The sequence below is a fragment of the Chiloscyllium punctatum genome, chromosome 42, assembly GCF_047496795.1.
Source record: "Chiloscyllium punctatum isolate Juve2018m chromosome 42, sChiPun1.3, whole genome shotgun sequence".
Lineage (NCBI taxonomy): Eukaryota > Metazoa > Chordata > Chondrichthyes > Orectolobiformes > Hemiscylliidae > Chiloscyllium > Chiloscyllium punctatum.
In genome coordinates this window covers 34,607,262-34,620,308 of record NC_092780.1, presented here as the reverse complement: position 1 = coordinate 34,620,308, position 13,047 = coordinate 34,607,262, and the positions used below count along the sequence as shown (strand labels likewise).

Genomic DNA, 13,047 nt, shown 5'->3' with positions numbered 1-13,047 from the left:
GTCAACATACAGAGGGATCTAGGCGTATAGGCCCACAGTTCCCTGAAAGAGACAACACAAGATAGTGACAACACAAGGATAAGATAATCATGAAGGTGTATGACTTGCATGTCTTGATTGGTCAGGGCACTGAGCATAAAAATTGGCAAGTCAAGTTGCAACGGTATAGAACTTTAGTTTGGCCACATTTAGAATATTGCATACAGTTCTGGTCACCATGCTACCAAAAGGATGTGCAGACTTTGGAGAAAACAGAGAAAGGGTTTACCAGGACGTTGCCTGGTTTGGAGGGTTTATCTGTGATCAGAAATTGACTTGTTTTGACTTGAATGTCAGAGGCTGACCTGATAGAAGTTTGCAAAATTATGAGAGGTATGGATAGAATGGATAGTCAGAATCTTTTCCTAGGGTGGAAATATCAATTAAGTGACAAGTGTTTAAGGTAAAAGGGGTGAAAGTTTAAAGGTGATGTGAGAGGCAAGTTTTTTTTTACCCAGAGGCTGGTAAGTGCCTGCAATGTGCTGCCAGTGGAGGTGGCAGAAGCAGATACAATAACAATATTTAAGAGGCATACTGGCAGTTACATAATTAGGGAATCAAGGGATACAGAGGCATAGGCTTTTGGTTTAGAAAGGTGTCATATGTCGGCACAGGCTTGGTGGGCCGAGGGGACTGTTCCTCTGCTATACTGTTCTTTATTCTTATAATACAAATGAAGTTTTGACATCAACCTCCAGCTGCTTGGCTTTTTTGAGGTGGCGATCAGATTCGCGATCCACTCCAATCAGCGAGTGACTCCAAATGGATGAAGAACCTCCCAGCAGATTGCTGATGAGGCCCAATCATACAGGCTGGTCAGCCTCACCACAGCCAACCCTCTCCAACAGAAGCAAGCCTGAGAGAGTTTATCCTTGTGTCTCTAATCCAACTACTCGATTCAAAAAGATAACAATCAAATCTATTCGCTATGGTTAAGGGTCTGGCAAAAGGGTTGTTAAAAGAAATTCACAAACTTGCTCAATTTTTAAAAAGCAGAAACATACATCATGATGCAACTACTGTGAGAGAAAAGTGTGCAGTCACACGTGTGTATGGTCACGTGTGTGCATACATATGTGGTTGAGAGAGAGTGAGGTCAAGTGTCCGTGTGCAGATGAGGTCGTATGTGTGTGGTCATGTGTTGTTTGCTGTGTGTGGTCACGAGTCTGCGTGTGTGTGAAGTGATGAGGAGGCTTGTGGAGTAAACAAGATATAGTTTATTGTTTCTCTGCAACTATTTCAGTTTAGAAGAACAGTGGGCGGCACGGTGGCACAGTGGTTAGCACTGCTGCCTCACAGCGCCAGAGACCCGGGTTCAATTCCCGCCTCAGGCGACTGACTGTGTGGAGTTTGCACATTCTCCCCGTGACTGCGTGGGTTTCCTCCGGGTGCTCCGGTTTCCTCCCACAGTCCAAAGATGTGCAGTTAGGTGAATTGGCCATGTTAAATTGCCCGTAGTGTTAGGTAAGGGGTAAATGTAGGGGTATGGGCGGGTTGCGCTTCGGCGGGTCAGTGTGGACTTGTTGGGCCGAAGGGCCTGTTTCCACACTGTAAGTAATCTAATCAAAATGTAAGTAATCTAACCAACAGCATCTACTTAACTACACAGACTGTTGGGACGATCAAGCCTCACGTCTCCTGCGATGTCCTTCTTTATTCTCCCACTATGTCTTTTCTCATCATCAAAGTGGATGCTGCTACTGCACTCCATCAGGCATTACCCCTCCCAAACTCTTATACAATACTTCCCTGCCCTCTCTGTAATCCTTATTCCAACGAACCAACTGGTTACCCACATAACACATTATGCCAAATGCACCAGTGAGTTCTAGCACCGAGAAATCTGAGGGCATTGAAATACCATCACCTCCACTTACATCATCATGACTTTTGAATAAGTGGTAATTCCTTTATTGTCCGTAGATTAAAAACTCCAAACTGCTGACATTCCCATTGAGAGAGAACCTTTGCCACATGGACCGTTGAGGTTCATGATAAAACCCCATCACTACCTTTTCAAGACTCTGCAGGCAGTATGTGCTCGCCTTTCTGGACATGCTGTATCCTGAGACTGAACTATAAAATGAAGGACACTTGTGAAATGACAGACTTTCTATTTACTTTGCATCCACATTAGGTTTTAGGAACATAGCAGTAGGAATAGGCCATTCAGCCCAGCAAGCCTGCTCTCCATTCAGGTTTAAGGTTGATTAGTAACCTCAATGCCATTACTCTGTGTTATCCCCATATTTCTTAATGTCATTAGCAACCAAAAACCTACCAACTGCTGTCTTTAACTCGCTTCACGACTGAGCTTCCACAACTCTCTGCAGTAGAGAATTCCAAAGGTTTACATCATTCTGCATGATGTGGTTCCTCCTCATCTCAGTCCTAAGTGTCTTACCCTTTATTTTGAGATTGTGTGTTTATGTCTTAAGACTCCACTGGAAATATCTTTTCTGCATCTGATCTGTCTCGTCCTTTAAGAAGTTTTAGGTTTCTATTCCAGTCCTATTCGCAGTAGAACAAGGATAGAAATGACAAAATATTGGCTCATTTTAATGCATTTCAATAAACTCTTACTCTTTTATTTTGATACAGGCATTTGTCTGTCCATTTCATATTATCTGATTCCACTCGAACAGCATCATGAGCAAGAACAGAACTTATGTAATCAAGGTCAGATGGATTCATAGTCTTCGGAGGGATAAGAGGCGGTGCTAATTTTATTGATTACTAAGTAGACTAGGACAGAAAAAGACTATTCTCACTTGTGACTCCCTGCACATGCAACTTCTTTATCTTCCTAAGTTTTCAGTGGAAGAGAAGGGGACAGATGGGTAGTCACTTCACACAAGGTAAGATGATCATGGGGATTGGAAGAGTGCAGGACTGAGGAAGTTATTGTGGTCCCCTCTCATAATTTAAAATTGATGTAGGTCATTCACCCATCCTCCATCAGGGAATGGTGAATGGCCTCAGGAGGTCGGAGGTGGCAGAGAATGGAAAGAAAAAAATTAAACCTGAAATTGTAAACAAACAATGTAGCGTTGAGAGCAAGTGTGGCAAATCATTAAAAACGATCACTTGAGGGTTAAGTACTGCAGAAATCGTTGCAACAAATCGTTGCTGGTTGCAGCAGATGTTGCAAGTAATGGTTTACAAATCACACATCTATAAAGTTTCTGTAATCTTCCAGCTCCTCCCATTTGTCAGCAGCTCAATGTTCACTGCAGAGAGAACATTCAAGTACCTGTTGCACTGGCTTCAAACCCCAAGAGATAGGGGAATCCTTCCACTTCCATTTCAGTGTTGGCTGTTGTTAGGAAAGCAGACAAATCATTATAGGATGTGTTCCTTGGAAGCCCAACATTCTTTCTCTGGAACTGGACCCATGGCTGATTCTTGGCACCTAGATAAGAAGAAAACAGACAGTGAGGCCTGGAAAATAGATAGGTTTTACATCAGACCATCAGTGCAATGCTACAACGTTTCTGTCGAGACAGAGACAGAGACACACACACACACACAATCAAACCTGATTTATTTTATTATTCATTCACGGGATGAAGGTGTTGTTGCGAGGCCAGAATTGATTGCCCATGCCTCCTCACTCAGAGGGCAGTTAAGAGCCCACATTGCTGTGGGTCTGGAGTCATATGTTGGCCAGACCAGGTAAAGATGGCAGTTTCCTTCTCTGAAGGACATTAGTGAACCAGATGGCTTTTTACAACACTTGGATTTCATGGTCATGATTAGACTCTTAGCTCCAGTTGTTTTTTTTGTTATTGAAATCAAATGGCACCATCTGTAGTGGTGGCATTCAAACCCAGGTCCCCAGAACATTACCTGAATCTCTGGATTAACAATCCAATGATAATACTACTAGGTACCACCTAATACCGCCTGTTCCAAGGTAGGGTTATTGATACCTGTGAAACATTCACACACCTTTCTCTGAGATTTCTCCCAGGAGTCACCTTATCAAAACCAAAAACAAATAGCTGGAAAAGCTCAGCAGGTCTGGCAGTATCTGTGGAGAGAAATCAGAGTTAATGTTTCGGGTCAAGTGACCCTTCCTCACATTATTAAAGACCGGAGGGACACAGTTATAAGAAAGAAAAGTCCTCCAGTATTAAAATAATTTATTTTTCCTATTGAAATGAGGCTATATTTCCAACATTGTTGATCTCTCATATGCATAATGAAGGTCCTTTATCACTCCTGTTATTGCAGGGCTTGCCTTTTGGGATCAGGCTTCGCCACTGAGGTCGGTTGACCTTCGGTGCCTTTATTTATCATCGCATTTATCCCCTTTTCTTGCTAAGATCAGATTCCTGGGACTCCCTGCAGTGCCAAATCCTGCCCATTGCCATTCTGCAGAAAAACTAATGGGATCCTGTCCTTTATTACGTGAGGAATTGAACAGAATGGTAAGGAGTCAAGGTGAGACCTTGAATACTGCGCACAGCCTTGATCACCTATTTATAGAAGGATGTAAGTGTGATGGAGATGGCAGAGGTTTACTTGTTTGATATCTGGAATGAGTGAGTTGCCTTATGAGGACTTGAATTCGCTGCAGATTAGAAGAGTGAGGGGATGACTTGACTGAAGCATTTAAAATCCTTGACAAAGTAGATAGGGAAAGGAGTCCTGAAATGGGGAATACTGTTTTAAAATTAGCAGTAGCTCTTCAGAACAGAGTGGAGGAGAAATTGTTCCTTTGGAGTTTTGTGCATCTTTGGAACACTGCCTCGGGTGGTGGTAGAGGCAAGGTATATTTTTAAGGCAGATATAGATAGATTCTTATTAGGTTAGGAATGGAAAGGTTATTGGGGTAGATATGAATGCAACACTGATTAGCTCAGACCTTGCTGATTGGCAGAGTTAGCTCGAAGGACCAAAATGGCCTACTTCCACTCCAACTTTGCCTGTTCCTGAGTGACCCTAGATAGCAGGCTCCATAAATACAGGGGGCATCACAAGAATGAAGACTAACCCCATGCCATTCAGAGGAGGGGAACTTTATATAATTCACCTTTCCTTTAGCCCAGAGACTTGAGGTCAATTGCCCCCAATGGAGATCTTCTAAATCAGGGGTCTTGAAGCAGCGTGTACAGTACTGTGTACAGCTCAGTTCTGCACCACCATTAACATCAAGGTCCATTCTTGAGCACAGTGCATTCATCTTGCAATTCCCTAATACCCAGAGTGATTTTTTTTCCTATTTGCTTCCATGTAGATTTTTCAACTTTTGTTTTGCTCCTGGAATGTTCCTGAAAACTGGAAATAATTATCATCTGTCACTTATTGTCTTAGAGAAGCTGGCTTCTTAAACCACTGTGCTCCATGAGGTGTAGGTACACCCATGGTGCTGCTAGAGAGGGGTTTCCAGAACCTTGCCAATGAAGGAATGATGATGAGATTCCAAATCAGGATGATGTATGATTTGGAGGGTCTCCACCTGAAGCATTGCACTCGCTAACCAAGGCACTTTTAACAATATTTTGTGAACCTCAGACCACTAGCTTGCTTGGAAGGCCATTTTCAATGATAATTAGTCCAAAGAAAATGGAATTAGTCCATTAAGAATTAGCTTTCTTCCCTTTGATCTATATTTACAAACAAATCCAATTCAGACTTCTAAAATTACATGTATCATCATATATTCCAATATTTAGCACCGTGGCCTTCTGATTGATTCTTTGTTTAATCCCAGTCTTCCATATTTCCTTTTTTTTTTGTTCTTGTTTCTCTGTTCTGGTTTTCCTTGTCTTCTTTCTATTTACTTTCTTTCTTGCTGATTAACTTTTATTTTGTGCCTCTTCACTTTCTGGTTCTTAAAATTGTATTGTTCAGAATAATGTCTGTGAAAAGCATCAAGCAACAAAATTTCTAGATCTCAGCAGGTTTTGTGTGCGCTCAGTATTCTTTGGTTTCACGGAGGAATAGTGAAGACAAGTAACATCAAAAATTTGCATCCAATATCTGACGTTCAGCTGAAGATTCTTGTAGACCATAGGAGTCTAGCAGCTTCCCTCTCCATCTCATCAGCCACAACAATTGTTATGGCCAAATCAGGCTGTGAATAATAAACTGGCTCAAAATAAGCTTGAGCTTATTTTGTTTCCTTCATCTTTTTTGGTCACTAGTCTGGTTATGCAGACTCAGCTAGCTCCTTCCAAGCTCAGAATGATAGGGGTCTACAATGTGGTTAGCACTCAGTGGTTAGAAGCAACACCAGGAACCCAGGTTCAATTTCACCTGTGGATCACTGTCTGTGCGGAGTTTGCACATTCTCCCCATGTCTGTGTGGGTTTCCTCCGGGTGCTCCGGTTTCCTCCCACAGTACAAAAGATGTGCAGGTCAGGTGAATTGGCCATACTTAAATTGCCTTGTAGTGTCCAGGAATGTGCAGGCCAGGTGGATTAGCCATAGGAAATGCAGAGGTACAGGAGGATGCTCTCTGGAGGGCCGGTGTAGACTTGAAGGGCAGATTAGCCTACTTCTATACAATAGGGATTATATAATTTCATTAAAATTGTCAAAGGATGGGAGAAAAATAGGTCAATAAAAATTCAAAAGATGAGCAGAGGACTCTTGGATTGGGTGGCCTGGGTTCATATCTCAGCTGCTCTACAGGTGTATAATCTCTGAAGGGTGAGTAGAAATAATGCATCACAGGGGTGTGTGTGTGTGTGTGTGTGTGTGTGTGTGTGTGTGTGTGTGTGTGTGTGTGCGCGCGCGCGCGTGTGTGTGTGTGTGTGTGTGTGGTGTTGGGGTTCTTGTGGCATAGTGGTAGTGTCCGTACCTCAGAGCTAGGAAGACTGGGTTCAAGTTCCACTTGCTCCTGGAGAAGAGGGAGTGGGAGCATGCGTGAGACTGTGAACGTGCGAGAGTATGCGAGCATGAGTGTTTACATCTCTATACCAGGTTGATCTCACGAAAAAAAAATCAAAAGAGGGGAGGGCCTAGATATATTGTGTTAAAATGTGGCAAAGATAACGCTGTATTTAAAAATGGTAAATCTTCACAAAAGTACCTCACTTGGAAAATGCCAAGTTAATGTTTAAGTTAATCCTGTTAAACACTTGAGTCCAAACTGCACTTTGCTGACTGTCCCCCACAGCCTGAGATTCTCTTACATGTTGCAACAATCTGTCTAACTTAACCTTTGTAAAGATTCTTGATCTTTTCTTCCTTTCGACTCAAGCCCCACTCAGTGGTGGAAGCATCATGTTACCAGAAAACTCTTCTTTCACATTAAACTCCACACATGAAAAATCTTGTTGCACCAAACAGTGTTATTCTCTCATTTCTATCCTTGATCTATTCTCTCCCATAGACTACAAATTTTATCATCACTGCAACAATCATTGGTTCTTTGAACTTAATACTCATTCTTTCTTGTCTCCTAATTTGTCTACCTATCTTGTTTCCTTCTTCACAGTTTCAACTGCACAGCAATGCGGCACGCTGGCTTCGTGGTTGGCACTGCCCCCTCAGTGCCAGGGACCTGGGTTCGATTCCCACATCGGGCGACTGTCTGTGTGGAGTTTGTACATACTCCCTGTGTGTGCATGGATTTCCTCCAGATGCTCCCGTTTCCTCCCAGGTCAGGTGAATTGGCCATGCTAAATTGCCCATAGTGTTAGATGCATTAGTCGGGGGTAAATATAGGACGAGAGATTGGGTCTGGGGGGTTACTCTTTGGAGGTTTGGTGTGGATTTGTTGGGCCAAATGGCTTGTTTCCATACTGTAGTGAATGTAATCTAAAGGTAGATATTTCTTCCTCTTTCTTCTCATTTTTTTTCAAACCCAAACTACTACTACTATTCATACTTGGTGCTGTCCTCCACTTTAGCCAAGGAATTTTAAATAAAAGCAACATTTTTCTTGGCTTTGACCATCAGTTGAATGATTTTTTAAAGTATTGATTTTGATTATTCTGAACTCCCTATAACTGGCACAGAATGCTGACTCTCAAACCTTGCTGAATATTGAGAATTCTACACTGCACAGATTAGTCTGTTCCAGGCTTTCCAATTATTCATACCTTTCAAACAACAGTATGTGGGTAAAAGTTGCAGTTTTATTTTTGTTGTCTTGCCCTGGTACACGGTTCACCAAATTGTAGACATCAAATCAGTGATTTTCTCTCCAGGCACATTAAATGGAAGGGATGAAATGTGTGATGGACAAGATGAGAATTTTTACCCACAACTTGTGATTCAGGCTCTGAGATTGTTAGACTATAAAGTTTGAGCAAAATTGAACAGAATTAGGAGTTTTAATTACAGTCTTACATCTACTAGAATGGCTTAGTGAATATCCTCATACTACACACAGCTAAAGTGGAAATACTTTAAGAAGTCCTGTCACAAGGTATCAACAACTGCAATCTTGTTTCTGAAACATTAGTTTCAACTTGCACTTCAAAAGCCTGAGCAACTAACCTAGGCTGACATTTTAGTGCAGTAGTGAGGGGTACTGCATTGTCAGATACGTTATCTTTTAGGTGAGATAGAGGGTTACCTCATGATTTGAAGATGCCAGTGTTGGACTGGGGTGTACAAAGTTAAAAATCACACAACACCAGGTTATAGTCTAACGGGTTTAATTGGAAGCACACTAGCTTTCAGAGCGCTGCTCCTTCATCAGGTGGTTGTGGTTCATCAGGTGGTTCCACAATCACCTGATGAAGGAGCAGCGCTCCAAAAGCTAGCGTGCTTCCAGTTAAACCAGTTAGACTATAACCTGGTGTTGTGTGATTTTTAATGTTGCCAGGGTTGGAGGATTTGAGCTATAGGGAGAGGCTGAACAGGCTGGGGCTGTTTTCTCTGGAGCGTCGGAGGCTGAGGGGTTTACAAAATTATGAGGGGCATGGATAGGGTAAATAGGCAAAGTCTTTTCTCTGGGGTCGGGGAGTGCAGAACTAGACGGCATAGGTTTAGGGTGAGAGGGGAAAGATATAAAAGAGACCTACGGGGTAACCTTTTCACGCAGAGGGTGGTACGGGTATGGAATGAGCTGTCCCCAGACGAAGTGGTGGAGGCTGATACAATTGCAACATTTAAGAGGCATTTGGATGGGTATATGAATAGGAAGGGTTTGGAGGGATATGGGCCGGGTGCTGACAGGTGGGACTAGATTGGGTTTGGATATCTGGTCAGCATGGACGGGTTGGATCGAAGTATCTGTTTCCATGCCGTACATCTCTATGACCCTCCAAAGAGTAACCCACCCAGATACATTCCAATACCCTTACTATCCTATATTTATCCCTGACTAAATTACCTCTAACTAGGTCAATTAAAGGCCTATTCCCAACTGGGCTGTACTTTTATACTTTTATCCCCCCCCCCACCGTGACACTAAATACCAGTTGGCACACAGGCTGGTAACACAAGGCAGGCTGGCTGCAGGGCCAGATCCCTCAAGCTACATTACTTTGGGCCTGATCAAGGGATTGGACATAGAGCTCCCAGCAGCCACCTTTTTCCTTTGCTTAGCCTCTCTCATTCAGTGACCTTTGTCCCCAAAAACACTTACTTGTCACTTTAGTGTGAACTGTCCTCCAGGCAGCAGCCATGGCCTACTCAATGTGGCTGCCATGTGTGAAAGCCGCCAACTTATGACTAACCATCAGATTTTACTGGATGGGGAATCTGTCCTCGGACACTTGATTTCTGAGCAAGGCCTGCTGCAAGATTTGTGCTGAAAAGTCAGTTCAGGTGGTATTTTACTACCTTTTCATTACTTGAGCAAGATTTGCAATGTAAATGGAAGATTCTAGCCTCCAATCTAAATGGACTGAACATCAAAGCTCCAGCCTTGAATTCAAATGAGCTTCCAATGGGATATGAGAGGTATAGGTGTTTCTTACTATACAGCTGCATTCAATACACCCTTGCCACACCCATCTCCCTCTCAAAAACATAAGCTGTGGCACCCATACATGTCTCTCTCACTGTATAAAGCTAACCACCGTAAGGTTGATATGAAGATGTTTTTGCCATGAAAGAAGTATTCACATTATGATCTACTAATCATCCTGCAAACTCTTCCAATAGTTCACCCTATCGTCCAACCCTCTGGATACAATAAACTTCTTAAACGTGGTCAATGTAGAGAATTGAGGAAGGTTGGCACTGCTCCTCTGAGGAGGATCACATACTCTTAAGGAGAAATGGACATCCAAATATATGAAATAGGAAGAGTAGGCCATTCTTTTCTTTTAGCTTGCTCTACTGTTCTGTAGGATTGTGGCCCCAAATTGACGTTCCATCTGATATGATTAGATTCCCTACAGTGGAAACAGGCCCTTCGGCCCAACAAGTCCACACCGATCCTCCAAAGAGTAACCCACCCAGACCAATTCCCCTACCTTATATTTACCCCTGACTAATGCATCTAACGCTATGGGCAATTTAGCATGGCCAGTTCACCTGACCTGCACATCGTTGGATTGTGGGAGAAACTGGAGCACCCGGAGGAAACCCACACAGACACAGGGAGAATGTGCAAACTCCACACAGTTGCCCGAGGCGGGAATCAAACCCGGGTCCCTGGCGCTGTGAGGCAGCAGTGTTAATCACTGAGCCACCGGGCCGCCCATAATTATTGAATTCAAATTCCACCATCTGCCGTGGCAGAATTTGAATCCTGATCCCCAGAACATTACCTGAGTTTCTGAATTAATAGCCCAGTGATAATACCACTTGGCCAGTGCCTCCTATAAAAACCTTCGACTCCCTTCTTACTCAAGGAACTAACTACCTCTACTTTAAACATATTACATGGCCCTGCCTCCAGCACTTTCTAGTGAAGCAAGTTCCAAATATTCAGTGCCTGGTTAGAAAAATGAAAATCTACTGACTAAATAGATGACCATTTATTTTTCTCCTGTGTCCCCAAGTTCCAGTCTCACCCACAAGGGAAATACATTCTGTCAGCATCCAATCTTGTCAAGTTTCCTCAGCCTCTGTATGTTACAGTAAGATCACCTTTCATTTTCCTCAACTCCAATGAATACAGCCTCAGGCCATTCAAACCTTCCTCACAAGAGACCTCCTTTGTCCCTCCTATCAGTTGACTGAACCTTGCCTGAACTGCTTCTAATGCATTTATAAGTTTACTCAAATAAAAAGACTAAATACTTCAGATGTGAACTCTCAAACACACTACAACCATGGCAAAACACTCCTACTTTTGTATTCCATTCCCCTTGCGATAAATAACAATATTCTAGTTGCTTACCTAATCACTTACAATACCTGAATACTAATTTTTTTTTGACTCATGTACCAGGACACTGACATCCATCTGTATCTTATAGCTCAGCAATCACCAGACGTTTAACTAATATATTCTGTTAATGTTATCTTTCTGCCAAAGTGGACAAGTTCACATTATCCTGCACTGTGCTCCATATGTCAATATTTTTGTCCATTCACTTTACCTGGGCGTGTTAGTTGAACAGCTGGTTTGCAATGCAGTGTGATGACAACAGCATGAGTTCAATTCCCGCATCAACTAAGGCAACCATGAAGGACTTTCCTTCACAATCTCACCTTGCTTGAGGAGAGGCGACCCTTAGGTTAAACCACCACTAGCGGTTTGTGTCTCTCAAATGAGACAGCAGTCCTATGGTCCAGTTGGGCTGTGGCGATTTTATCTTTTCTATATGTTCCTTTGCAGACTACTTCTGACATTAACCGACAGACGCAAAGTGCAACAAAGTGGATATTTATGGGGCTTTACCTCTTGATTGATTGCTTTTAATAGGCTAGGTACATGCAACTTATATTTACCTCTTTCATTAAACTGAAGGGGGAGAAAGTTTGCATTTACACCTTTATCAAGTACAACTATTAACTTTCTGGAGTGGACTGAATATCATATAAGCAAGCTGATAGTCACAAAGACGTGGCCAGCTTCTCATCAGCACTTCCTAGCAGCTCTCAGCCACTACTGGCTTTCTGGTTTGTTTTTTTTAAATCAGTGTGAAATCTGGGATGTTCTCCTTTCAGTGTGAGACAATGCAAAGCTCCCATTTGTTTGGGCAAAGGCTGAAGGGAGGCAGATGGTCTGGGAAACAGAAGGTGAAAGAGTTGTGGGTTGAAAGGGGGATGAAGGCTGTTTTTTCCTTTCCTATAATGCAGGAGGTGGAAGACACAAACATACTCCATTGTGTAACTAAAATAAACATTAAGTACACTCAAAATCACTCAAAATATCTCCGGGTTATTGTGTATTCTTGTCCAGTCTACAAACTATTTCTAATGTTACAGACAAGCAAGGAGGCAAATTCTAGAAAACAACAAATACAGGGATATATCAAATCAGATATCCATTTTGTTTTGTCTGTTGCACTGAATAATTCCAGAAGAACTGGGCTAAGTATACACTTCAATAATACACTCTGTAGGATATTTCCAACGTATAAAGCTTGATGATGAAAGGTGAATCAAGGGCTGCGCTCCATTTAAAAGATAATGATCACAGTTTAAAGTTTGAGAGAAGATTTGTAGCTCGGGTGCTCGTTGTTGTGGTTCTGTTCGCCGAGCTGGGAATTTGTGTTGCAGACGTTTCGTCCCCTGTCTAGGTGACATCCTCAGTGCTTGGGAGCCTCCTGTGAAGCGTTTCTGTGATCTTTCCTCCGGCATTTATAGTGGTTTGAATCTGCCGCTTCCGGTTGTCAGTTCCAGCTGTCCGTTGCAGTGGTCGGTATATTGGGTCCAGATCGATGTGCTTATTGACTGAATCTATGGATGAGTGCCATGCCTCTAGGAATTCCCTGACTGTTCTCTGTTTGGCTTGTCCTATAATGGCAGTGTTGTCCCAGTCGAACTCATGTTGCTTGTCATCTGTGTGTGTGGCTACTAAGGATAGCTGGTCATGTCGTTTCGTAGCTAATTGGTGTTCATGGATACAGATCGTTAGCTGTCTTCCTGTTTGTCCTATGTAGTGTTTTGTGCAGTCCTTGCATGGGATTTGTGCACTAC

General features: G+C 42.7%; 1 protein-coding gene across 1 annotated transcript in view; it reads right to left on the bottom strand.

The window, feature by feature from the left end:
- Window positions 1-13,047, bottom strand: part of fam171a2a (family with sequence similarity 171 member A2a) — a 327,815-nt gene that overhangs the window by 99,192 nt on the left and 215,576 nt on the right. Inside the window, exon 4 of the mRNA XM_072561786.1 lies at window positions 3,293-3,451. Within this exon, the coding sequence (XP_072417887.1) occupies window positions 3,293-3,451 (159 nt within the window). The remainder of the gene's footprint in view (window positions 1-3,292; window positions 3,452-13,047) is intronic.